At 33.2% G+C, this 27,476-nt stretch overlaps 1 protein-coding gene across 1 annotated transcript in view; it reads left to right on the forward strand.

The window, feature by feature from the left end:
- Positions 1-11,644: 11,644 nt before the first annotated feature.
- The window catches only part of LOC139501124 (AP-2 complex subunit mu), a 28,614-nt gene continuing 12,782 nt past the window's right edge, over positions 11,645-27,476 (forward strand). The window contains exons 1-8 of the mRNA XM_071290105.1: positions 11,645-11,746; positions 13,211-13,303; positions 14,541-14,806; positions 18,055-18,273; positions 18,726-18,870; positions 19,289-19,420; positions 22,490-22,625; positions 23,617-23,714. Coding sequence (XP_071146206.1) covers positions 13,230-13,303; positions 14,541-14,806; positions 18,055-18,273; positions 18,726-18,870; positions 19,289-19,420; positions 22,490-22,625; positions 23,617-23,714 — 1,070 coding nt within the window. The 5' untranslated portion in view covers positions 11,645-11,746; positions 13,211-13,229. The remainder of the gene's footprint in view (positions 11,747-13,210; positions 13,304-14,540; positions 14,807-18,054; positions 18,274-18,725; positions 18,871-19,288; positions 19,421-22,489; positions 22,626-23,616; positions 23,715-27,476) is intronic.

Consider the following 27,476-nt stretch of genomic DNA (forward strand, 5'->3'; position numbering starts at 1 on the left):
TCTTGGAACATTAACTTTATTAAAAGAATTGATACACAACTCTATATAACAATATCAAAATATAACATTTTTATTTACATTACAAAATAAAGGGCATGGATAGTTTTACCTAGGAATATTAATGACATGGACATGATCCCCTAGGAAAATTAGTCTGGGGACATACATTTTTATTAAAAATATAAATAAACAACTCTTACAAGTTTCCATTGTTTAAACTTAAATGATTTGATTCATTAATATTTTTCCTATAAAGAGGACATGGACGTTTTTACCTAGGAATATTAATGACGTGGACTAGAACTCCTAGGAAAATTAGTCTGGGTACATAAATTACTAACGTCGGACAAACAATACTAGTAAATTTTGTAACCATGGACTTTTTCTACTAGATATATGTGTCCGCCCAGACATATTTTACCAGTGAGGACAAATTTATCTCTTACAAATGCATCCTTCATAGTCTTGTAATACTAATGGTAATAATTTATATAATTTCTGAGATGATATAGCAGTGCTATTGATTTCCCCTTTCTCCTTCTTCAAAAAACTTGATCATCTGAACTCTTTCTTTTTTTTTTCAATTGGAGCCCTGTTCAAGAACAGTTAGAAGAGCATATATGCTTAATTTTCGTTATCTTTTAGAATCATATTAAAAAAAATAATAAAACAGGTTGTACATTCTACATAAAATATGCCAGTCAACCGCAAATCTTATCACCCAAAAAAGGTCTTTAGTATATTCATTTTTCAACTTACAAAATATGTCAAAGGTTTAAGCATCCCAAACATTACTCTTGTACAAAACTGTAACAGATTATCAAAGACTGTCTAGTAAGTACAATTTTAACCCATGCCGCTGCTCTTTTAAGCACCGTCTTAGCAACGACTTGGTTGATTGTAAGAGTTCGGTGCAGAGACTGAAGACTTGAGACAATAACATGAAGATAAGTATGTATATAAGAACAACGTTTTCAAGAATATAGGCGGGAAGGGGGGGGGGGTGCTTTCGTCGGGAAAATATGTTTGATTAATCATAGGGAATCACTGGAGCGAGATCCCCTTAGCTCAGTCTTAATTCCTTGTTGATGGATTGTTTCGTGGCTTGCTTTGGTAGAGTATTGTCTGCATGTTTCACACTCGAGTAATATATATACGCATGTGCAGTACATGAAATATGAAGACACCGGTGTACTACTATAGTACTTGACTTGTAATAGTGAGCAAGTATGAGAAAAATAGAGTGAGCCACCGTATACGGTAAAAATTATTATAAAGGAACATTGATATTAGTGAATCTGTTTCTGAGTTGTGAATTGAAGAACTAACATACACCTAACAGTGGGACGGTTATTCAAGTAAACTTTAAGTACTATAATACAATCGAGTCTTTATGTGATAAACTATAATAAAATTGAGTCTAATGTAAAACGGTAATATAAGTAAAGACTCTTAATGTCTTGCAAATTTTCGACTGTAGGTAAACTAATAAGAAAATAAAAAGATATAAATAGTAAATTCAAATCGTATGAATACTATTGGCGAACAAAAAAAGTATCACATTGTGTCGCCAGACAATTGTAAGATGCTATAAGATAGACTAAAAATGTATCGAAAATATAGCACAAAAGAAATCATGAAATAACTCGGTGCAATCCCACTTTTAGATGCAAACACATCAAAAGAAAAACAAAATCACATCATATCTCCACATGACACAAAACAAAAACCAACTGCAATCAACAAATAAGACGCAAAGAATAAAAAAAAAATCCATTCGCGGGCAACTACCGACTTATTATACTGTATGATCGAACACAAACATAGATCCCGCTAACATGTTTAACCCCGCCACATTATTTATGTATGTGCCTGTCCCAAGTCAGGAGCCTGTAATTCAGTAGTTGTTGTTAGTTTATGTGTTACATATTTGTTTTTCGTTCATTTTTTTTTATATAAATAAGGCCGTTAGTTTTCTCGTTTGAATTGTTTTCCTTTGTTATATCTGGGCCTTTTATAGCTGACTATGCGGTATGGGCTTTGCTCATTGTTGAAGGCCGTACGGTGAATATGACACCAAAGAAATAGGACGCAAACTAAATTACAAGAAATTGCAAGATAAATAAATGACGTATAAAAAATAATTCCGAACGACAATTGGTTAACACAAACAAAAGGAATACAACGATATAAATTTATGCTACCCCAAAAACTCACCTTCACGATGGTCAACCAATCCGGGTAGCTGTATAACTAAGGTGTAACAAAATGTGTAACAAAACTTTTTAAAATAATACAGAAATTATGACTGTCGGTGAAATTGTAATTGTGAAAGAAAAAAACATGTCAAACATGCAAATATTATTAAAAAAAATAGTTTTAATCACTTAAAAGTCATGTGATGTTACATATATAGGACGGGTGTGTAATATTCGTAAATTAATTAACAAAACCCCGTCATATAACATCCAACTTTGAAATTGCGTCCAAATGTCAAATTTAGGTGTGCCACTTTGGGAATGGTCTTAAACGATTGGCAATTCATTTCTCAATTTTTGTAATTTTCCCCAGATTTTTTCTATGTCCAGCAAAAAAAAGTAGCAGTTTATAAGGAGACCCCCTAAATGACGTAACAGCTTGACTTATGGTCGTTTTAAAAACGATTGTTTGCAAGTTGCATTGTCAACAATTGTACAATATGAAAATAAAACAACGTGAATGCAAATATTTATAATGACTTTACGGAAAGTAACTTTTGTGACATCTTGACAACCGTATACAAAGTTCATTTCACTTTTCTACCTTCTAAACACAAGAGGTCGAATTCTTTTGTTCTATTTAAACCGCATATCGGACTGTAAATCCGCCAAGGCAATGAGACCTTTTTTTTAAATTCTAGATACCTATCTGCTGAGTGCCAGTTGCTCATGGTGCTATCATCATTATTTTTAAGTGCATTTATTCATTATTATTCATAGACAGCAAAACAATTGAACATTGAACGTAATATTTATATTTTATGTATTTCTGGTGTATAGGCTTTCAGGTCGTGATACAAATTATAATCAAAAACTGAATGGGTCTATGAATACGCATGCTACCTCGATCTTTAGATTCGGTTTACCTTTCTATACAACCAGGTTTAATCAGCTTTTTTCCGCCGCTGCACAAGGAAATTCCTGTACCAGGTCAGGAATATGACAGTTGTTTTCCATTCGTTTGATGTGTTTGAGCTTTTAACTTTGCCATTTGGTAAAGGGACTTTCCTTGACCAAGTTCGGTATTTTTGTAATCTTATTTTTAAGATCCAAATGTTGCTAAACGCGTTCTGCTGTCCTACCTAGACTGGAGACAAATTTGTTTATGTCCTAGCAGATAATGCCCCGAACAACATCGTTTTTGTGTGTGTAAACACATTTCGAAAATTGCTCGCTAAAGAAGATTAATGATGTCTTGGCAATTTGACATTCAACATGCCCTACGACGCTCACAAAAGAGGAAATCCTGATTTACCAATTCATAGGTCTGTTCTATGCTTTTTTGAAAATTCAACCGAAGAAGGTTATATTGCATGGACTTCCAATTGATCAATGCAACCTCTTTCTAAGTTATAAGAAACAATTTTATCAGCAACCAAAGCCACCCGGTCTTCAAAAGAGGGACGAAAGATACCAGAGGGAGAGTCAAACTCATAGAATGAAAATAAACTAGCTGACAACGGCATGGCTAAAAATAAAAAGACAAACAGACAAATAATAGTACAGAAGACACAACATAGAAACCAAAGACTTATTCACTATAGGCGGCTTAGGTATGATGTTAACTTGATACTTAAAAATCCCAAAATCTGTTGTGTGCATACATTCCAATTTAAGTCTCTTGGCTCATGCCATAGTATTATACATTTAACTTCTACCATTTACACAATTATTTTACCAACAATTTTTTAAAAACAGGGAGGTCCTCTTTTGTTTCATAAAAAAATACCAACGTAAATACAGAGGTATATAAGGCGGGGGGGGGGGGGGGGGGGGGGGTGTTACTCGTACTCTGTAAAAACAAACCCCAAAAAACCTCACTCTGATCATTCAAACAATGTTTTTCTAATATACTGACATTATCGAAAATCTTTATTTAAAGCGATTCACTTCAAATTAATACGTAACGTTGATAAAACGACGTGTTTTTCAACAAACAATCTGCATTGACATGGGTACGAATCAGTTGTGCTTCTCTTTTGCCGGCTTGTTCCTTTATTTAAATGAAGTTGACTTAAGTCACTTTATACAAGCAAAGAAGTTCGTAGAAAATATTTAAAGCTTATTATAGTAGCATTATTCTTAACCTCATGTTCTGATATATAAGGATGATGTTCTCTCATTATATATATATTTATATACACATAAATACACTGAACTAGTATACATGTGTATTTATATATATAACTCGTCTAAACATCAATCCAACATTGTTAGATCTGTAAATTTGCAAAAGCAAATTTTTTGTTCCTCCCTCGCCAGGATTCGAACTCATGCTACTGAGATATCGTGACACCAAATCGCCTGCACTGTATTCGACGCGTTAGACCATTCGACCACCTTAGCTTCGCAAAATAAAGCTTTCGGTGGCTGGGTGTGTATATATTAAAGTTTGGTGACTAAAACACTGACTATGTTAATCGCATCTTTATCCCATCGACGTTGAAATATAGGATACAGCAGTAACGTTTATGTCCACCTTCCTGTATATATCCTGATTTACATTTAAAATTGACAATGCTATTCGGCTGAAAACAAAACATTCATGACGTCAAAAGTTAGGATGCAAATGTATTTCGGTACTAGTAAGCCTTTGTTAGTCTTGTTATTTTTTTCTATTTTAGTTAATTTATTTGTTTGGACGTTTAGTCAGTTATCACTGAACTAGTATATACACATGTGTATTTAGTCATTTAGAGACAAACTGAAACCCGCTTTCGGGTGCGGGATTTTCTCTCTGTGTTGAAGACCCATTTGAGGCTTTCGGCTTTTATCTGCTCATTGGTCGGGTTGTTGTCTCTTTGCTGGACATAGAAAAAATCTGGGGAAAATTACAAAAATTGAGATTGAAGATTGGAATGCTATTTATTCCATGACCTTCATTATAACCAGAAATTCGTTTTTACAAAATTTTAAATTTAAGATTGTTCATAGGATTTTACCATGTAATTATCTGGTAAATTACATCTACAAATTTTTATATAAATGTAAATTAAAAGAAACCGAACGTTTTTGGGTAACACAAAACTTCTGGTTTTCCATTATAGATTGGATTAGAAATTATGACATCTTCTTGCCTTTTAGTGTAAAAGAGGTCATTTTAGGTGTGTCTGAGGATTTTGTCAACAGTAAAACAGTTGATAATATATATCTTGTTGTTACTTAAATTCTATATATACAAATGTAGATGTAAGAGCATATTGCCCACAACATATGGTGAGATAGAATATTTAAAGTATTGGAATAAAATAGAAAAATACTCTGTATGTTTCTTAACCCCTACACAAAAATAAAAATGGATCAGAAGTGGCAATTGTTAGAAGCAGCATTTAATTAACAAAATCAATTGTAATATTTATATCTTATTATACCATTTTGATTTTATCGATCTTACAAGTGTTAATTAACTTTTTTTATTACATTGGTTGCAATGAATTACATTGATTTCCCAGTTAGATAAAAACCGATAATTTCACATGTGAAATAAACGTGGTTATTTCACTCTCTGACGTCATACAACAATAGGCGTTGTCAAGACGTCGATAACGTCGGATCAAAACAAAGTGTCAATGCGTAGGAAAAAGATATAGTTCCTTACATTTTCTACATTAATTTCATAAAAAAAAAAAGCCATTTGCCAATGTAATAAAAAGAATAACTAATCGCCGTATTTGAATATAAAAAATAAGACAACTTGTGACCGAACGCCGCTATGGATTAAACTCGTGCTGCGCACTCGTGTAATCCATGCGTCGTTCGGTCACGCGTTGTCTTATTTTTTATATTTAAATACGGCGATTAGTTATACTATAAATACTTTGTGTCTAATACTGTATTATGTAATTTCACATGTTTCATCTTGAAAAAAAAGAATTACAAAAAAAAGAAAAAGAAAAAAAAGAAAAAAATATTTGCAAAAAAGAAAATATCTATAAATATATATATAAAGCGGGATCCATTTCAAAAGCACCTGACTGTGAGGTATATAATTATATGGTTGTACGAATCACATAAAGTTTAACTTAGGGCGAAGAAATGAGTATGCGAGTTAAGTTGCACCATGTATCTATCTTTTATTCTTTTATAAAAATCATATGGTCGCTAATAATCGATTCTCAACTTTGATCTGTCTAATAAAATAATGTGCATCCTTATGTTATCAAAATAAAGTCTAGACGACGAAGCGCACGTCAAAGGCGTAACGTCATAAAACAGAAACGGGAAAATGTGTTGTTCAAAAGAGCGCAACGTTACATTAGCGCTTTCATAAATAAATAGTAAAAACTGTGTTTCTTATTCTTACAAGAATAAATGAATATGTTAGTTAAACATTTAATAAATAATAAACTTATATTTAAAATTTGAATATTTCAAATCTTACACTCCCCACAATGAAATTACCAAATAATTTCTTAATACAGTTAGAAAAATATAATACAATTTTGTCACCAATAAAAAAAAACAGTTCTATTTAGAACACTCGAGTACGCATAGTTTATTTGTGTCTCAAATCTGTGACTGACTAGTTTTAACCACACAGCTACGGATATGACCATGACGGCTCCTTGTGATCTCGACTATTCTACCCGTTATCCTCTCTGTATATCATCAGCAACTAAAACAATATCGTCTAATTCAACATCTTGTTGTTCCCTCTGCCATTTGCTTCTTTGCTGCGGCTTTCTTTCCCCTGGACCTCCTTTTGTTTCCTCCTTCCTTGCTTTCTTGGATGGAGACCTTGCCCTTTTCTTTCCCCTTCTTGGGTTCTTGGAACGAGTACGTTTTGCTGCCTTTCCCGGGGAGGCAAATGCTGACCTGCTCCTGCTCCTTCTGTTGGACATGGACTTGGATGAACGATGAGTTGGGCTTGGCATCCGTCTTGCTGGGTGATACAAGACTGACTCCTTCATTTTCATAGCCTCTGTATCATCTGTAGACAAGCAATTCTTGTCTTCTCGTGCTCTATCATCATTTATAACATTTGACGCATGCATATCTTCAATAGGACCACGAATAGCCCATCCGAGGCGTGAGCGAATTGCATATGGTTGGTTTTCGTTACCGGACCTTACTTCTAACGGAATGTGAGCGTTAGGTGAATCTGTACCAATTAACAACATGACCTCGGTTAAATCAGTAGAGGGTATCTGTATATCGGCCAAATACGGCAATTTTCTTATATCTACATTTTCTGCGGCAGATCGAGCAGAAATTGGAAGCTTCTTAACTGACCAGACCTTTTTTAACGACACGTTATCATTTCCGTCAATAGCTTTTACTTGTAAGTCAACTTCTTGACCGTGAATTGTACTACCAGAAGAGCTAACAGTAGACATCTCGAAAGTGACCGGCTTGCTGGCTATATTTAATTTCTGAAGTAATCGTTCATCACATAAAGTTTTATCTGCTCCGTCATCTAGCAAGGCAAATGTTTTGCAAGAGTTACCGTTCCGACCCTTAACGAGGACAGGAATAATTCCTAAACAGTTCTTAATCATAGAACCTTTAGTAGCTGCGCAATTAACTGAAGGCTGAGTAGCTGCATGATCAAAACCGGGCTTAGACCAACTATGCAATAAAATATTATGCTTAACATTACAGTCAGATACAGTGCATGCCTTTGGTTTTCTACAATTGTTAGCAAAATGCTTCCCTTTTAAACAATTATAACACAATTTTAACATGCGTACTAATTTATACCTATCATCTAAACTCATTGACTTGAATTTGCTACAAGCTGTAAAATCTACACAAGTACCTGTACAACATTTACATTTGTGCTCATATTTAGCTGTGTTATTTAAACTTTGAGTACTTAACGTAGTAACCTTACTATTAACTGTATCATTATTATGATGGTTACTTGTAAAAACCCTTTTATCAGTCTTGTTCTGATTGTTTTCTCTACAAAGATCGTACCCATACATAGAACTAGCAATGCGTGATTTTTCGTCTACAAATTTAGCTAAGTCAGAAAAACGGGGTTCTCTACCAGACTCACTAATTGAATGAGCAATGTCGACCCATCTTGTTCTCATATGCATTGGAAAGCGTTTAACAATACACCTTAAATTTTTAGAATTATCAATATCTGAATTAAAACCTAACTGAGACAATGTGATTTCACATTTTTGCATTTCTAATGCCAATTTAGATAAACCTTCAATATCTGACGCTTTAATCTGAGCGCCGTACACTAATTTTTCAATAAATGATCTAGCAATTACATGTGGCCTACCGTATCGGGAGTACAATATTGCCCTAGCACGTTTGTAACCCTCATCAGAATCTAATAATACACAATCTTCTATACAACACTTGGCTTCACCTCTACAGTACTGAATTAAATAACTCAGTCTCAAACTATTATCACTTATTCTACCTTCAATGTTTGTCTCAAAGTTCCTTATAAACTTACTATAGTCTAACGGAGTTCCATAGTCTAACGGAGTTCCATTAAAAGTTAATAATTCTGGTTTTGGCAAATTAAACCCTTCGTGAAGTGTAGATGCTAGGCGTTGAAAAGCTGAATCTATGCTGGAAACACTTACATCCGAAAATCCAGACTGAGCACTGATTCCCTGTGTACTGTTATTAATGTTCATCTTTGGTTTATCAGTTGCTGCAGTTTGTCCGGAAAGAGAGTTCATATTAATACACTTTTCACTCGCAGGAACAGAGCTCTGTAATGTTTGCGAGACTGTTTGCGAAATGTTCCGAATGTTCACGATTCCACTGGTATTATCTGTGTCTTCTTCCACTGCTTCTTGCCACACTGATTCTTCGATATTGGCCTCTTCCATCTCGGATAGTTGATTAAATACCTGTTGTCTAAATTTAATTTCTATTTGTGCACGCTCTAGTTCATGCTGTTCTGATAATTTCCTGAGTTTAAGTTCTGCGATTAGCCGCTTAGCTTTGGCACTGCGAAATCTAGATTGTGATGAAACTGAAGATCGTGAACTCAAACTGCTATCAATTGAAACTGTATCACTTTCTTCGGGTATTTCCTCTTCATGCGATTTTTCACTCGCAATATACTGAGAAAATCTATCCCGGAATTCTACAAAGTTCTCATGACAACGTTCATAGTTCACTTCCAAATTTTCTATAACTTCTGATTGTGTACACAAATCTAAACACTGTAAGTGTGCTAACTTAAATTGTTCAAACCTTTCACATAACTTTGAATATAATTGTTTTGCATGTTCCACGTTCTCATATGAAATTAAATTCTTCTCCAATTCTTTGTACAATTTAGTAAGCTGCGCTAAATTCGTACTACGAGTCCGTTTTACATCACTGAAGTCCAGACAGTCTTCTTTCCGTCTATCGGTAGCCATTTTCTTTTTAACAAATAGTCAAAATTCGGCACAATTTTAGAATTTCCTCCTCTCCAGAGTTGAGAATTGTACGAATCACATAAAGTTTAACTTAGGGCGAAGAAATGAGTATGCGAGTTAAGTTGCACCATGTATCTATCTTTTATTCTTTTATAAAAATCATATGGTCGCTAATAATCGATTCTCAACTTTGATCTGTCTAATAAAATAATGTGCATCCTTATGTTATCAAAATAAAGTCTAGACGACGAAGCGCACGTCAAAGGCGTAACGTCATAAAACAGAAACGGGAAAATGTGTTGTTCAAAAGAGCGCAACGTTACATTAGCGCTTTCATAAATAAATAGTAAAAACTGTGTTTCTTATTCTTACAAGAATAAATGAATATGTTAGTTAAACATTTAATAAATAATAAACTTATATTTAAAATTTGAATATTTCAAATCTTACAATGGTCATAAGGTCATTTGAGGAAACCAGGTCGCCTTTGAATCTTTTTGCATTGTATGAACTTCTTTCTTTTTTTTTTTAAGACAATGAGAATAAGATAGCATTTATTTTCAAAAACTATGAATTATAGTAGTACTATACAAATCCTTGAAAATGTAGTCCGACTCAGAAAATGCGGACGATAAAGACAATAACAAACAAAACCAAGGAGTAAACAAAGACTCACAAAACCAAAGGACATTTACATCAATAGTTATAAATAAGAAATAAAAAACAACACGAACTCCACTAAAAACCATGAAAACCGGGAGTGAAATCAGGTGCTCCGGAAGGGTAAGCATTTCCTGCACCGTATACGGCATCCGTCGTGTTATTTCTTTGTTCAGTCAGTCGATAATAATGGAAGGTTATTATGACTGAGGAAGAATATCAGATATGATTTCTAACACACTTTTTTCATAATTGCCAATCAGATCAAGATGACGACCGTAAAATTTCTTGAGTGATGACCTTAATTTGATTGATTCATAGCCCTGTCTTAGCAACTTTTGAGAAAGCAGTATTCCTCGTTCAACAAAATCAACGTACTTTGAACTAGCTCTAGAGTAACGTATCAATTGAGACACATATACTCCATATGCTGGTGCCGCTGGGATGTTGCTACACAGAAATGGAAAGTTGACTATAGGAAAATTAAAATCATCGCGTTTGTCATAAATTTTGGTATTCAACCTACCATCAGTAGTCATTTCGAGAAAAAGGTCTAAATATGAAGCAGATTTATCTGTGTCGGTAGTATCTTTAATTTCAAGTTCACTTGGATATATTAAATGTAAGTGATCACTGAATCTATTATCATTAACAGACAGTACATCATCAATATACCGAAAGGTGAAATTAAAAGACTGGGCTAACTTCTTTTCTCCTTTCTGTACAAGCCCTTGGATAAATTCTGCTTCATAGGAATACAAAAACAAATCTGCAAGTAGAGGAGCGCAATTGGTACCCACTGGGATTTCAATAGTCTGTTGGAAGACTAAACCTCCAAATTCAACAAATATGTTGTCAATTTAAAAGTCCAGCATGACAGTGATATCCTCTTCGGTGTATTTTTTGCTTGACCCTGTATGATTTTTCACAAAGTAAGCTGAATTTCTGCCCAAAACTAGATGATATTTAAAAACGTCTAGTGCCAGCCTTTTTGTTAAAGAAACATAGGTTGACGAGGTCTTTCAGTCGAGCTTTAAGTTTTTAGTATGTGGAATAGTGGTATAAAGAGTTGAAAAATCAAAGGTTTTAATGTTGGTACACTGTTTTAATAAATGAGATTGTAAATTCACCAATAACTCTTTTGATTTTTTCAATATCCACATCTGATTAACACCACTTCTTGAATATGTCGTTTCGGAATATTTCTGAAGTCCTACTTTGACTGCAGTGAGTATGGCAGTAAGAAATTTAGAAAGGGGTTTAGTGAAACACTTGTAAGAACCTGCAATATACCTTTCCTTATAAGGATTCTTGTGGTGCTTAGGAATCAATATAAGGATTTAAATTTAATACTGCAAATACGGAAATTAAAGTTACTACTGATTTGGTTCTAATATTATTGACTTTTCTGAAACCGGAAGTGATCTTTCCACACTTCGATTTTCTTTCTTGCTCATTAGAAATGATTATTTATAATTTGTGCCGGTAAAAAAGATACATATATGTTTTCCTTTAAAGTTAATGAACAACTACTAATAATTTCTATTACATTCACTTCTTTGATTGAAATTCCTGTGATAGAATAACTGGAAGCAGTACAAATCATCAAGTGGGCGTATCATCAGGGACATCGCGTCACTTTTCTTGGGTTTAATCACTAAATATTTTGATATAACCCACAATCAAACAAATTAACACAGATTTGGTCTGCTGAATAACTGGTATAGGTCAAAATTAAATCTTATATCTGTGTTTTTTTTACACTCATTCTATTCAATTATTTATGTCGGTTAAAATCTCATTAGAGCTTATGTTTGTCTATGTTTGTATACCTTGCCGACTCTAAATAAAGCTTATTTATTATTATAATAGCTCTGGTTGATTCGCCCAGTTGATGTTTCCAGTTTGTTCTCCAAGTCTTTGACGTGATGCTCCCTAGCCCTTGATATGTTGGCCCTGTTGATGTTTCCAGTTTGTTCTCCAAGTCTTTGACGTGATGCTCCCTAGCCCTTGATATGTTGGCCCTGTTGACTGTTCTCCAAGTCTTTGACGTGATGCTCCCTAGCCCTTGATATGTTGGCCCTGTTGACTGTTCACACCAGCTTCTTTATCCCAATTTGATTAAACAATGTTATTTGGTCCAGAATAATATGTAAGCAAAAACAAATGAGTGGATAGATGATTGTTGATCAAATGTAAATGTTTTTGTTATGATTTGCTCAGCTAATTGTTTTGAAAGTTTATATGCACATATAAACCTTTCTTTATCGTTGTGTTGCTATTAACATGATTGAACAAAATAAATAATCTTGCTGTGGCTTCTTTAATTTCCAATGAGACAAATTGTGTTCTTAAACAAATAATTGAAAGCTCTGCATTATAGTAACTAAAAAAGTCAAGAACTTGATACAATTTATGAGGCATCTGTTTTAGTCTACCAGTCAATGCTCTTCAACTTCGTAATTTATTTGGCCTTTAAAGCTTTTTTTTTATTTGAGCTTCACTGATGAGTCTTTTGTATACCGTTGATGAAACGTTTGTCAGGTGCAAATACAAAATTTCAATCCTAGTATCTATGATCATGATAATGAGTTCAATCATCCTATCATCATATTTGACTCAACTTGTCTCATGGTATTACATGTACTTTGTTTCTTGATGTGGTACATGGTAACACGGTTACTCATTTATTGATCAAAGTTATTTCTCACATTACTTTATTATTAATATTATGTTTATCTTTTATGGGTTATACATGTTTGAACCTGTAAAAAAGTTGTTTTTTACTTTACAAAATATACAGTAAAGATCAGTATACCCTTTGAAACTGATATATAAATGTTTTCTTAAATTATTTATCCATTGGTAGTGTACACTGAACTAAATATCAGGTAAAACTTATACATACAATCAAGGTTTTTCTATACATGATGTATTTTTGGTTTTCAGGTAACAGAAAAATAAAGAAATGATTGGTGGACTATTTATTTACAACCACAAAGGAGAGGTCCTCATATCCAGGGTATACAGAGATGATATTGGGTAAACTTATCAAATTAAAGTTTTATAAATAATGATTGTGAAAAAGGTTATTCTAGTGTTCATTCTTTCATGTTGTTTCACAAACTGAATTAAGGTAGCACAGTACAAAGATTTTATACCTCCAATGCCCCAGTTTTAAAATGCTGTAACTTTCTTTATAATGCTTGAAAATTTATTAAATTGGTATTTATGGATAGCTAACAGATTATTACTCTTTCAAATTAATGCAATGTTAGTATTGTACAACAATTATGTAATCAATTATAATTTTAACTGTGTCTACAAAATTTTACAAGAAATTTACACTTTCAATTGAAATTAGCTTCTTCATGGATACCCAGAGAGGGTTGATTTTATACTATGTTGTTCCTATAGCCATTGTCTACAAAAGAGTGTCTCAGATTTTGGATAGAATGTAGAGATCAAATTTTACACCTTATCAAACAATCTCTACTTTTATGTGGTAAGGATATTTACACTCATTACAGATTTATGAGAGAATAGAATACAATAGCCATAATTTGAGACACCCTTTTGTAGCTCCTACTGTGTTGATTAAGATAACGTTAAAATTTCTTGTGTAGTTATAGAGATGACAGAGCTAAATTCATACAAGTGAACTGACCAAGATTTTGCCGTTAATTACATAATAATTGTAACATAATGATTGCAGAACAAAAATATTGCATTCATTTAAAAGATTAATCTTTTATTTATCTATATATACCTCTTTTATTAATTTACATGCAGTCATAAGAAAGTTACAGCATATTAAAGGTTGGAGATTGGAAGTAAAAAATCTTTGCATTGTGCTACCTTAAGTCAGACAGACTTTATGACACAATAATATATTATTTTCTTTGTTGAATAGCTCAACAATGAAACAAAACTGGATGCTTTGCAAAATGTCGCTCCCAATTCTAAGACATAAATTACCCCCCCTTCCCCAATCTACACCTGAACTTATGTTTAATATCATGCATGTCAAATATTTCATTATTGAGCAGTGGCTAAAAAGTATATGTAATTTTCCTTTTTCAGGGCAACAATTTTGTTGTATGAACATTTCATCATTTTCTTAAGAAATTAAACTTTGTCTTTGTTTTCAGTATCCACTCAAAGATTGCTTTTATTTTGATATGTTAATTATTTGTGAACAACACATTAATTAGTGGTAGAGTTGTGCTACATGTATTCTGCAATCATTTACAAAAAGTATTGCTGCCTTATATTTCAGACGTAATGCAGTTGATGCATTTAGGGTCAATGTCATTCATGCCAGACAACAAGTCCGTTCACCTGTAACCAATATTGCCAGAACCAGTTTTTTCCACATCAAAAGGTCCAACATCTGGTTAGCCGCAGTAACCAAACAGAATGTCAATGCCTCTATGGTGTTTGAGTTTCTTCTCAAGATGGTGGAAGTCATGCAGTCTTATTTTGGCAAAATAACAGAAGAAAATATAAAAAATAACTTTGTTCTAATTTATGAAATTTTGGACGGTGAGTTTTACTAGCAGTTGACAAATTCATGAGGCTGAACAAAATATAGCTCCAAATTTAAACAAAGTACAGTGAATCCTGCTTAATCCAACATCCTGCTTCAACCGAGACATTTTCATGGTCCCAAAATATGCCTATCCTTGAAGAAAAAAACCTGAGTATTACGACATCCTGCTTTAACTGAGACATTTTCATGGTCCCAAAATATGCCAATCCTTGCAGAAAAAAACCTGAGTATTATGACACCCTGCTTAATCTGACATTTTTTCAGGTTTCCCAGTGCAGACTGTGCCAAACTGTTTTAGGGTTTGTCAGACCTAAAGTGAAATTTGGACTTTTCTACTATATATTCAACCAAAATATCTTAAAATTTCTGTCTGTCCGAAAGGAATTTTTGTCTGACATTTTGTCAGTCAGACAGAGTTTGGGATACACTGCGTGTGTGTTGGATTACATAGGTTACACTGTATATCTCTGATGTCCCAAAACATCTTAGAAAAAATCTCACTAAAAAGTGCTCACTACTTTCATAAAAACTGGTAGATATGCAAAACCTATAATACCCTCTAATGAGAGATATTATATATTTTACAAAGTTTATGCTGTAAACATGGTAAATGAGATACATTTTTGTTGAGCCTTCGACTTTAGTCGAAAAAGCGAGACAAAGCGATCCTACATTCCGTCGTCGGTGTCGTCGGCGTCCACAAATATTCACTCTGTGGTTAAAGTTTTTGAAATTTTAATAACTTTCTTAAACCAAACTGGATTTCTACCAAACTTGGACAGAAGCTTGTTTATGATCATAAGATAGTATCCAGAAGTAAATTTTGTAAAAATAAAATTCCATTTTTTCCGTATTTTACTTATAAATGGACTTAGTTTTTTCTGCAGGGAAACATTACATTCACTCTGTGGTTAAAGTTTTTAAAAGCTTAATAACTTTCTTAAACTATCCTGGGTTTGTACCAAACTTGGACAGAAGCTTATTTATGATCATAAGATAGTATCCAGAAATAAATTTTGTAAAAAGATATATCCATTTTTTCTGTATTTTACCTTTAAATGGACTTAGATTTTCTTCCAGTTAACATTACATACAGTCTGCAGTTTAAGTTTTTAAAACATTTATTAGATTCATAAACTATCCTGGATTTTTACCAAACTTTGACAGAAGCTTCTTACAATCAAAAGATAGTACCAAGAGGAATATTTTTATTTATTTTTTTCCTCATTTTTGTTGAGCCTGCGATTTACAGCAAAAGTAGGCGAGACACTGGGTTCCGCGGAACCCTTACAATTTTTTTTTAATCAAATGCCCCCAAAATTAGATCTAAATATAAAATCAAGGATTAGATACAAATATTTTGAATGCAAATTTTTATCAAAATTGTTATCTCAAATTCCCCCCAAAAAATGAATCCTGTTTGTGTGTATATTAAAGAAGCACTTGATTTTAGTATTTTATACCAAATATTTCTAGACACATTTTTAGCTGAGATCAAAACCCATAAGTGGCCTTCAACTGTTTTCTGCTCTTTTGTCAGGTTGTTGTCTGTTTGACACATTTCCTGTTTCCATTATCAATTTATTAAAACTAATACATTAAAATATGTGTTCAATATTATATTTATAAAATAAAAGTCAATAAATGTGTTTTTATACATGTAGTATTGTAAATATATTAGTCACAAGAAGAAATCCTTTATTAATCTATACCAAGGGATGATTCCACTATATAGTTTAGGGCCGCTAAGCGGCCCCAAAAAAATGTACATGAAAATGAATTCCCAATTCAGGAAAATAAAATAAAAATCGATATTTCCGGAAAAGTTTCTGTCACCGATTAAGGCAACTATAATTTTTCATAGTTTGTTGTATAAACGTTTTAAAATCCGGATAAGAATGTGTTTACGATCACTTTTTATTAACAACGATTTATTTATGTCAACATGTGGCAAACAATTTTAGCAGCCGATTCAATTGATTAATATGTCACAGTATGGGAGTATTCGATCTTGTAAAAGCAGATCACTCAGCAGGTTGATAAAAATGGGTGTCAAAGCAGACCTCGGCAGAGAGCAAATTCAAATTTTGATATAACATTGATGGATAAAGTTTAATGGGCGCCGATCTCGTAAAAGCAGATCGCCCAGCAGAGCCGGTTATATAATATGATGAAAACTTGTTTTGTTAAAGAAATTATTTCCTCAAAAGACAAAAGTTTGAGCGTTTTTTGAAAATAATGTTGATGATAGACCATTCATGAAATACGATGTCATCATTATGGAACTATTTCAAAAGTTTTTAAGATGATCCAAATAATTTTAAAGAACACTGGTTCAATGCTTTAAATATCTTATCAATTAAGTATATGAACGTTTGTAATTGCTTTTCTGAATTCAACAATTGACCAGTTCAATTTGAAATCCATTTGAATCAAGGTAAATTTATAGAGATGACCTGCTGTTGAAAAAATACCCGATGAATGATTTTTTTCAGTGGTTGTATCACAAGCCCAGTAGTCATGAATTGTCATTGATATGGTTATATTTATAAATTTACTGTTTACAAATTTTTGAATTTTTTGAAATACTAAGGCTTTTCTACCTCAGGCATAGATTACCTTAGCTGTATTTGGCAAAACTTTTAGGAATTTTGGTCCTCAATGCTCTTCAACTTCGTACTTTATTTGGCCTTTTTAACTTTTTGGGATTCGAGCGTCACTGATGAGTCTTTTGTAGACCAAACGCGCGTCTGGCGTATATACTAAATTTAGTCCTGGTATCTATGATGAGTTTATTTATGTTAACTTAGCTGAAATATATGTTTTTGTAATAGGCCTAGGTAACTATAGCTAAGATGATAGACTAGTGCATCATGTTCAATGATATTCATGTAATAACAGTAGCCCATCCAGAATTATTCAAAATGTTACAACTTACATGAACATCAGTGTACAGGTTAAACTTAATAATATACATTTTCCGTTTTTTTACAGGAAAATAATGTTATTTCGTCTTAGATTTTATGCTTAAAAAATTCCTAATTTGAAAACACCGGGAATCATCCCTGATACCATTTGTAAACTAATAAAACTTCAAGGAATTAACTTGTATGAGATGCAATTGTTAAATATATCTGTTTTTGGATCCTGCCTCTATTGATATTATACTCTTTCAAATAAAATATGTTTCCACTTTCCAATAAGATATTATATATGAATATATTGTATATTTATTTTTCAGAGATCCTTGATTTTGGATATCCACAAAATACAGATGTAGGAATACTCAAGACATTTATCACTCAACAGGGTGTAAAATCTCAGTCTAAGGAGGAAACCAGTCAGATTACATCACAAGTTACTGGGCAGATCGGCTGGAGACGAGAGGGAATCAAATATCGGAGGAATGAGTTGTTTCTTGATGTCCTTGAGTCGGTCAATTTGCTGATGTCACCACAAGGTAAGTTCTTGACCAATGTCCTTGCTATCTCTTCTGCCCTCAAGCTGTAAAAATATGCCCTCGTTTCTCTTTCCATTGCCAAAACGACCACAACATATTTTGTCCGACCATCTAAATGGCTTCATATATACACAAATTTACAATAATTCATTTGTTTGTTTTAGACTTATTATTAAGGTAAGAAGATGTGGTATGATTTCCAGTGCTACAAATGTGGTATAATAGTTAAACGGCAACTTTACCAAACACCAAATGATGTAAAAGTTAACAACTATAGGTCACTATATAGCCTACAACAATGACCATAACCCATAAAGCAAATACAGCGCCACAGACAACAACCACTGAATTACAGGCTCCAAATTTGTGAAGCCATATACATAATATGTTTGCATGGCATGAATTTTAAAGCTTATATTTTTCTGATTGTTTAAACATTTTATTTATTTTAGGTCAGGTATTGAGTGCCCATGTAGCTGGTAAGATTGTGATGAAGAGCTATCTGAGTGGTATGCCAGAGTGTAAGTTTGGCATAAATGACAAAGTTCTGGTGGAGAGTAAAGGAAAGAGTATAGATGATACTGGTAGAACAACAAAGTAAGAAATAAGATTGACTCAGACAAAAAACTGCAATATATTAACCACCAAAAATATTTTCTATTGTTGAAAATATAAAAAAAAAAAAAAAAAAAAAATCTCTCTTCCTGCTACAATCAGTCAAGGACTATTCTAGAAAAAAAAATACCAAACTGGTAGAAGGTTGGAAGGCACTTTTTATTGTCATACAATTGCATTTTACTTTGCATACATAACAACACAATTTGAACTTTTTGACCTGCCACCACCAATACAAAAACAATTCAAGTGCCTTCAAAATAGCTTAACTGTTTTTGAAAGTAAATATTCAACCAAAAAAGTAGTGTTATTTTTATTGTTGTATACAAACAGTTAAATTAACCATAATCCTTTAGATTTTCAATCTGACTTTAAATTTATTATTTTTTTCTTCGTCTAGCTCTAACCCAAGTGGTAAGAGTTCTATAGCTATTGACGACTGTCAGTTCCACCAGTGTGTCAAACTGAGTAAATTTGAGACAGAACACAGCATTAGCTTTATTCCACCAGATGGAGAATTTGAACTCATGAGGTAAGTGAAATTGATAATCTTTAGATGTCCGTTGCATGAAGCCCTGTATAACATGAAGCCCTGTATAACAGGAGGGGCATTATATTTATCTTTGTTTTCTCGCACAACAATCATTAGAACACATATTTTATTCCAATTACATAAAATTTGGAAAACATCCTAATACAGTAAAAACCTGTTCAAACCGAACACCCACAGTACTTTGTATTTTGTTCGGTTTTCACAGGTGTTCGGATTGTAGAGGTTAACAAAAGCTGACACCAAAAAAACTTTGGCACTTAATGACAAGGGACAATAGGTGACTCAACAGACTTCAATTTATTTTCATAGATATAGGAAGATGTGGTGTGAGTGCCAATGAGACAACTCTCCATACAAATAACAATTTAAAAAGTAAACCATTATAGGTTAAAGTACGGCCTTCAACACGGAGCCTTAGCTCACACCGAACAACAAGCTATAAAGGGCCCCAAAATTACTAGTGTAAAACCATTCAAACGGGAATGTTTGATTTTAAACATAATTTATTCATTAAGATATGAAAAGGATTGAGCAACAGGCACAGCCTATAAAAGCTCTCTCCATATTACATGTACAAGGTATAATTCAATTATAACAACTGTATTTAAAATAATTTAATATAGTGAAACATGCATGCTACTTATGAGCACACACGAGTGTTTACAGTGTTACTTTATACTAAATGCAAAGTATATTTAAGTATATAGGCAATTACTCATCATTTATTCAAGAACCTTGAAACATGCAAATATCCTTTATAAGTCATTAGAAATATATATATATATGGCTTGAAAGAGACACTAAGCTTGTTTTCATGTTGATTTAGATGTAAATGTAAAAATACAAGTAGATGAAGATAGACTTACTGTTACATTTTTTTATAAATCAAACACCACCACGTCAATCACGCTCCTCGTTGTAAAAGTGTATAAATCGTCAAATAATGACGGACGAGGAATTCAAATTCAAATTCTGAGTCTCTGTCAATTCCGTAGTTGAATCGAGATTGTCATTTTCAGCACACACAAGTTCTCGAACTAAACTGGCCTCCCACTGATTGATACTTCGCTACAAGATAAAAGTGAAACAACAGCAGGGGTCCAGTTTGTTCTCGGACTTTATAGTTGCTAAATAGCTAACAGAAGCATCTGAATTATATATATAGGGCCTCTAAAGGGAATCCCGCATCCTGTAAACATAATTCGAAAGTCATTGACCTTGTTGTGTTGCACGACTTCTTAATCTAATGAAAGGCTTTAAACTATTATTTAATTAAACAGTTTAGCTACTGAATGGCAGTTATGAATTTGTGACTGTAACTATTTGAGTAACGTGCATTTAATTGATCTTAGGTAAAGTTCCTTCCGTTTCCTTTTCGGCAATGGGGGCAGCTGACCAGTTCACTGAATACATGGACACAAACATGCTAATTATATAGTTTGTATTAACAACTCACCAGTTAACCTCAAATACCCTCGGGGATACTCTGTCATCCTGTGTTTGTTTAACTAAATCATGCAAATAATTAAAAATACTTTTTTTTTATTGCTATCAATGATTTTGACAGGTAATTTTCAAATACATATTTACTAATGAGCCTTCAATAAGCGTTCGGAATTCGGTGTTGACAGGGTTTGGTTTTTTCAGGTTAGATTAACGTTAATCGATAGGGATATTATGTGGGACTTTAAAAAATTGTTCAGTTTAAAGTGAAATTCAGTTTTATCAGGGTTTGGTTTACCCAGGTTTCACTGTACTTATATAACAATTCATAGCCTCAATTTTTATCCCAGCTTGAAATGTCGTGATATAAAAACTAAAAGGATATGGGGTATTCATTCAAGACACAAATCAGTACAGTGATGCACGGCGAAAAACAAACAAAGAGCAAAGACGCAGCACTTTTAGTGAGTCATCATGTCTTTGTCTGCGTTGTCGTCGTCTGAAGACACTTTTAGTTTCCGGACAATAACTTTAGTTTTAGTGAATGGATCTCTATAAATTTTTACCAGAAGGTTCAATACCACTAAAGAAAGGTTGGGATTGATTTTGGGGGTTATAGTCCTAATAGTGTAGGAATTAGGGGCCAAAAAGGGGGCCCAAATAAGCATTTTTGTAGTTTTCAAACAATTACTTGTGTTTAAGTGTATGAATCTCTCTGAAATTATATCACAAGTTTCCATACCATGAAGGGATGGTTAGTATTGACTTTTGGGAGTTATGGCTCAAAATGTTTTGTAATAAGGGGCAAAAAAGGGGAAAAACTAGGTTTTTCTGGTCAATGGAAAATTATGACAATTTAAAAGCAGCGAAAGGGAGGTTATTAAAAAAAAAATTAACATACAATGTTGGGTATGTTTGGATTAACCACCTTTACACTAATTGTTTAAATTATGTATAAGGAAATATCAGGTTTGGGACTAATTGCAAAAAAAAGGGGGGTGGTAGAAGTTTTAATTTTTTTCTCCAAATTTCTCAAATTCCAAATTTTTGAAAAGTTTGAAGAACAAATCTTGTATTGCGCCATAGATTTGTAAGATCTTGACATTTGCTTTGTGTCAGAAACCTATATTATGTCAAAAATTTGATCACAATCCAAAGTTAGAGTTGTATCAAGCTCGAATGTTGTGTCCATACTTGCCCTAACTGTTCAGGGTTTGACCTCTGCGGTCGTATAAAGCTGCACCCTGTGGAGCACATGGTTTCCTTTCCTTTCTATAATAATTATGTTATTTCTCTCTGCCACTTATTCACCTGTCTAATTTCTTTTTACTGGTATTATTTTCAATAAATAGTTATGCACTCAATACATTTTACTGCTTTGATATATTTTTGTGATTTTTTTCTTCATAGTCCCATTTTCTACCTTAAATGGACTATCAGACTAAAATCTGTGGTTCTGAAAAGTGTGTTAATTTTTTTTTTTAATTTGGTTTTACTCCTTAAACAGAAAAAGAAAAAAACTGTTTGTGAATTTACCATCCTTTCAAATTCTGAACACTTAACTTCCAGCATGCAAATACATGAACTAAATTTTTTATTTTTAAGATATCGTACAACAAAAGACATCAGTCTACCATTCCGAGTAATTCCATTGGTTAGAGAAGTTGGGCGATCCAAGATGGAGGTCAAAGTTGTTGTCAAGTCAAATTTCAAGCCATCATTGTTAGCACAGAAAGTAGAAGTAAGTATGAGGCCTCTCATGGGGGTGTCCAAGTATTCACATAATCACATAATTACAAATTAGTTGCCAATATAATCACATAATCATTAATTATTTTTTTAAACAAGATTATCAAATAATAAAAAAATGCTGTCCCAGATTATCAAAAAACAAATAATAATGAAATATTTTGTCTGGTAATCAAATAATGACTATAACTATGTCCCGGTAACTACATAATCACCATGAGAAGGCTCAAGTATGCTGAAAGTGTGATTTCAGATCTACCAATACTTGGACTTTGTTTTGTTTTGTTTTTTAGGATATAAAAATATATTTCCTGATAAATTCGCAAAAGTAACACATAAAATCTGACAGTAATTTGAGACTGCATCAGCCATTTTGTGTGTATACATAGTGAACTGAAAAATGTTGAACCATGTTAAACCTTCCATACTTTTCATATTACTGCCTCATTATAATAATGTATGATAATATATACCCAGTTTTCCCCTTATTTAAGTTTTTGAAGAATATAATAATAGTTCTGATATAGGGAATAGGAATCGGATGTTTAGAACTAAATTAAAACAAAAATACCCATCCCACCCCCCAAAAAAACAAAAACAAAACATCAACCAAATTTAGTCTGTTTTAAAAAAAAAATCTTTTACAGCTTTATTATTCCCCCATAGAAATTATTTATTTTTAAATATAAATAAATCACCTAAGACTTAGAGAGTCAGGGGTCTTCTTGAGAACTTGTACATTAAAAACTAGGGTCATTATGTTGGTCTAAAACAGCAGTTTGCACATGTTTCACATGTTCTGATCTATGAATATGTATGTAATAGTTGTCACTTGAAATAAACGCATATTCCATCCATTTATGCTTGAAGAGCTGCACCTTCTGCAGTGTAAACTATCTAAAGATGACAATAATTTTTTGGGTTATTTAGGAAAACTCTTTTATAGCATAGAATATCAACTATCATGTAAATCAATATTTCAGGTACGCATTCCAACCCCATTGAACACGAGCGGTGTACAGGTGATTTGTATGAAAGGAAAAGCTAAATACAAAGCTAGTGAAAATGCAATTGTGTGGAAGTAAGTACAACTATGTATTGTGTCTTTCTATGTTGTGATGTTACACTATTGATTCAGGTAAGGGTGAAGGTTGGTACATATTCAAACATTTAAACCGGCTGTATTTGTTTGCACCTGTACTAAGTCAGGAACCGGATGTTCAGTAGTTGTGGTTTGTTGATGTGGTTCATAAGTGTTTATCGTTTTTTATATAGATTAGACCAAGGGTCCGGAAATTTTTTCACCTAATTTCGGTCATTTGGGGATAACTTAAAAGTTGGTGCCCTTTTAAACAAAGATTGTGTGTATGCTCATACATGTACAGTCATACGCGTATCATCAACGAACTTGTTTAACTGTTGCATCGCATTTACTTCAGAAATTTCCCTACCATGTTCCTTAAAATCGATCTTGAGCAATAAAAGAAAGGCACCAGTTTAAAAATTAAATGATTTTAATGACTCAAAACGATAAACTTCTCAAACTTCGCTTACGTTTCTTTCGATTTTGAAGACAAAATTATAACCGGATGTTTTACGACAATAGTAAAACGACCAATTCCGGACTCATTTCCGGGATTAGTTTTGTTTATCAAATTCACAGGAAATCGTCGGCTTTTTAACTGTTTTACCTTTAATAGTGTTTGAATATTAATTATGATAGTTGGACTTGTTTAATTTAGCATGAATACATTTTTAGCTCACCTGGCCCGAAGGGCCAAGTGAGCTTTTCCCATCACTTTGCGTCCGGCGTCCGTCGTCGTCCGTCGTCCGTCGTCGTCCGTCGTCGTTAACTTTTACAAAAATCTTCTCCTCTGAAACTACTGGGCCAAATTGAACCAAACTTGGCCACAATCATCATTGGGGTATCTAGTTTAAAAAATGTGTGGCGTGACCCGGTCAACCAACCAAGATGGCCGCCACGGCTAAAAATAGAACATAGGGGTAAAATGCAGTTTTTGGCTTATAACTCAAAAACCAAAGCATTTAGAGCAAATCTGACACGGGGTAAAATTGTTTATCAGGTCAAGATCTATCTGCCCTCAAATTTTCAGATGAATCCGACAACCCGTTATTGGGTTGCTGCCCCTGAACTGGTAATTTTAGGGAATTTTTGCTGGTTTTGGCTATTATCTTGAATATTATTATAGATAGAGATAAACTGTAAACAGCAATAATGTTCAGCAAAGTAAGATTTACAAATAAGGCAACATGACCGAAATGGTCAGTTGACCCCTTAAGGAGTTATTGCCCTTTATAGTCAATTTTTAACCATTTTTCATAAATCTAAGTAATCTTTTACAAAAATCTTCTCCTCTGAAACTAATGGGCCAAATTAATCTAAAGTTGGCAACAATCATCTTTGGGGTATCTAGTTTTAAAAATGTGTGGCGTGACCTGGTCAACCAACCAAGATGGCTGCCACGGCTAAAAATAGATCATAGGGGGAAAATGCAGTTTTTGGCTTATAACTCAAAAACCAAAGCATTTAGAGGAAATCTGACATGGGTAAATATGTTTATCAGGTCAAGATCTATCTGCCCTGAAGTTTTCAGATGAATCGGTCAACCCGTTGTTGGGTTGCTGCCCCTGAATTGGTCATTTTGAGGAAATTTTGCTGGTTTTGGTTATTATCTTGAATATTATTATAGATAGAGATAAACTGTAAACAGCAATAATGTTCGGCAAAGTTATATTTACAAATAAGTCAACATGACCAAAATGGTCAGTTGACCCCTTTAGGAGTTATTGCCCTTTATAGTCAATTTTTAACCATTTTTCATAAATCTAAGTAATCTTTTACAAAAATCTTCTCCTCTGAATCTACTGGGCCAAATTAATCCAAACTTGGCCATAATCATCTTTGGGGTATCTAGTTTAAAAAATGTGTGGCGTGACCCGGTCAACCAACCAAGATGGCCGCCACGGCTAAAAATAGAACATAGGGGTAAAATGTAGTTTTTGGCTTATAACTCAAAAACCAAAGCATTTAGAGGAAATCTGATGCGGGGTAAAAATGTTTATCAGGGCAAGATCTATCTGCCCTGAAATTTTCAGATGAATCGGTCAACCTGTTGTTGGGTTGCTGACCCTGAATTGGTAATTTTGAGGAAATTTTGCCGTTTTTGGTTATTATCTTGAATATTATTATAGATAGAGATAAACTGTAAACAGCAATAATGTTCAGCAAAGTTAGATTTACAAATAAGGCAACATGACCGAAATGGTCAGTTGACCCCTTAAGGAGTTATTGCCCTTTATAGTCAATTTTTAACCATTTTTCATAAATCTAAGTAATCTTTTACAAAAATCTTCTCCTCTGAAACTAATGGGCCAAATTAATCCAAAGTTGGCAACAATCATCTTTGGGGTATCTAGTTTTAAAAATGTGTGGCGTGACCTGGTCAACCAACCAAGATGGCCGCCACGGCTAAAAATAGATCATAGGGGGAAAATGCGGTTTTTGGCTTATAACTCAAAAACCAAAGCATTAAGAGGAAATCTGACGTGGGTAAATATGTTTATCAGGTCAAGATCTATCTGCCCTGAAATTTTCAGATGAATCGGTCAACCCGTTGTTGGGTTGCTGCCCCTGAATTGGTCATTTTGAGGAAATTTTGCTGTTTTTGGTTATTATCTTGAATATTATTATAGATAGAGATAAACTGTAAACAGCAATAATGTTCATCAAAGTAAGATTTACAAATAAGTCAACATGACCGAAATGGTCAGTTGACCCCTTTAGGAGTTATTGCCCTTTATAGTCAATTTTTAACCATTTTTCGTAAATCTTAGTTATCTTTTACAAAAATCTTCTCCTCTGAAACTACTGGGCCAAATTAATTCAAACTTAACCACAATTATCTTTGAGGTACCTTGTTTGAAAAATGTTTTCGATGACCTGGCCATCCAACCAAGATGGCCACCACGGCTAAAAATAGAACAGGGGTAAAATGTAGTTTTTTGCTTATAACTCTGAAACCAAATCATTTAGAGGAAATTTTACAAGGAGTTAAATTGTTAATCAAGTCAATATATATCTGCCCTGAAATATTCAAATGAATTGGACAACCGGTTGTTGGGTTGCTGCCCTCCAATTGGTAATTTTTAAAGAAATTTTGCTGTTTTTGGTTATTATCTTGAATACTATTATAGATAGCGATAAACTGTAAACAGCGATAATGTTCATCAAAGTAAGATCTACAAATAAGTCCACATGACCTAAATGGTCAATTGACCCCTTAAGGAGTTATTGCCCTTTATAGTCAATTTTTAACAATTTTCATTAATTTGGTAAATTTATGTAAATTTTTACCAAATATTTTTCTCTGTTACTAATGGGCAAAGTTCATTATAGATATAATTGTAAGAAGCAAGAATGTTCAGTAAAGTAAGAACTTCAAACACATCACCATCACCAAAATACAATTTTGTCATGAATCCATTTGTGTCCTTTGTTTAATATGCACATAGACCAAGGTGAGCGACACAGGCTCTTTAGAGCCTCTAGTTAATTTACGATTTAGTGTCTAATTTGCAGAAGCGAATTTCAAGCATGCGTATTAGTAAACAAAGCATGTGTGTTTGTAGTGAAACAATATTTTGTTCTACGTTAATTAATTTAATTTTAATTTAATTTTAAATCAGAATTGACAATTGTCTAAGCTGAGAAAAGTAATTAAATTAAATGCAGACAGTTGTTATGAACTTTTAATTTCTTTAAACTATTTATAGTTCTGAGCTCGTGATCAATAAAAAAAATTAATTAAAAACACAGGTAAAG

Source organism: Mytilus edulis, chromosome 13 (genome assembly GCF_963676685.1).
Source record: "Mytilus edulis chromosome 13, xbMytEdul2.2, whole genome shotgun sequence".
NCBI classification, from domain to species: Eukaryota; Metazoa; Mollusca; class Bivalvia; order Mytilida; family Mytilidae; genus Mytilus; species Mytilus edulis.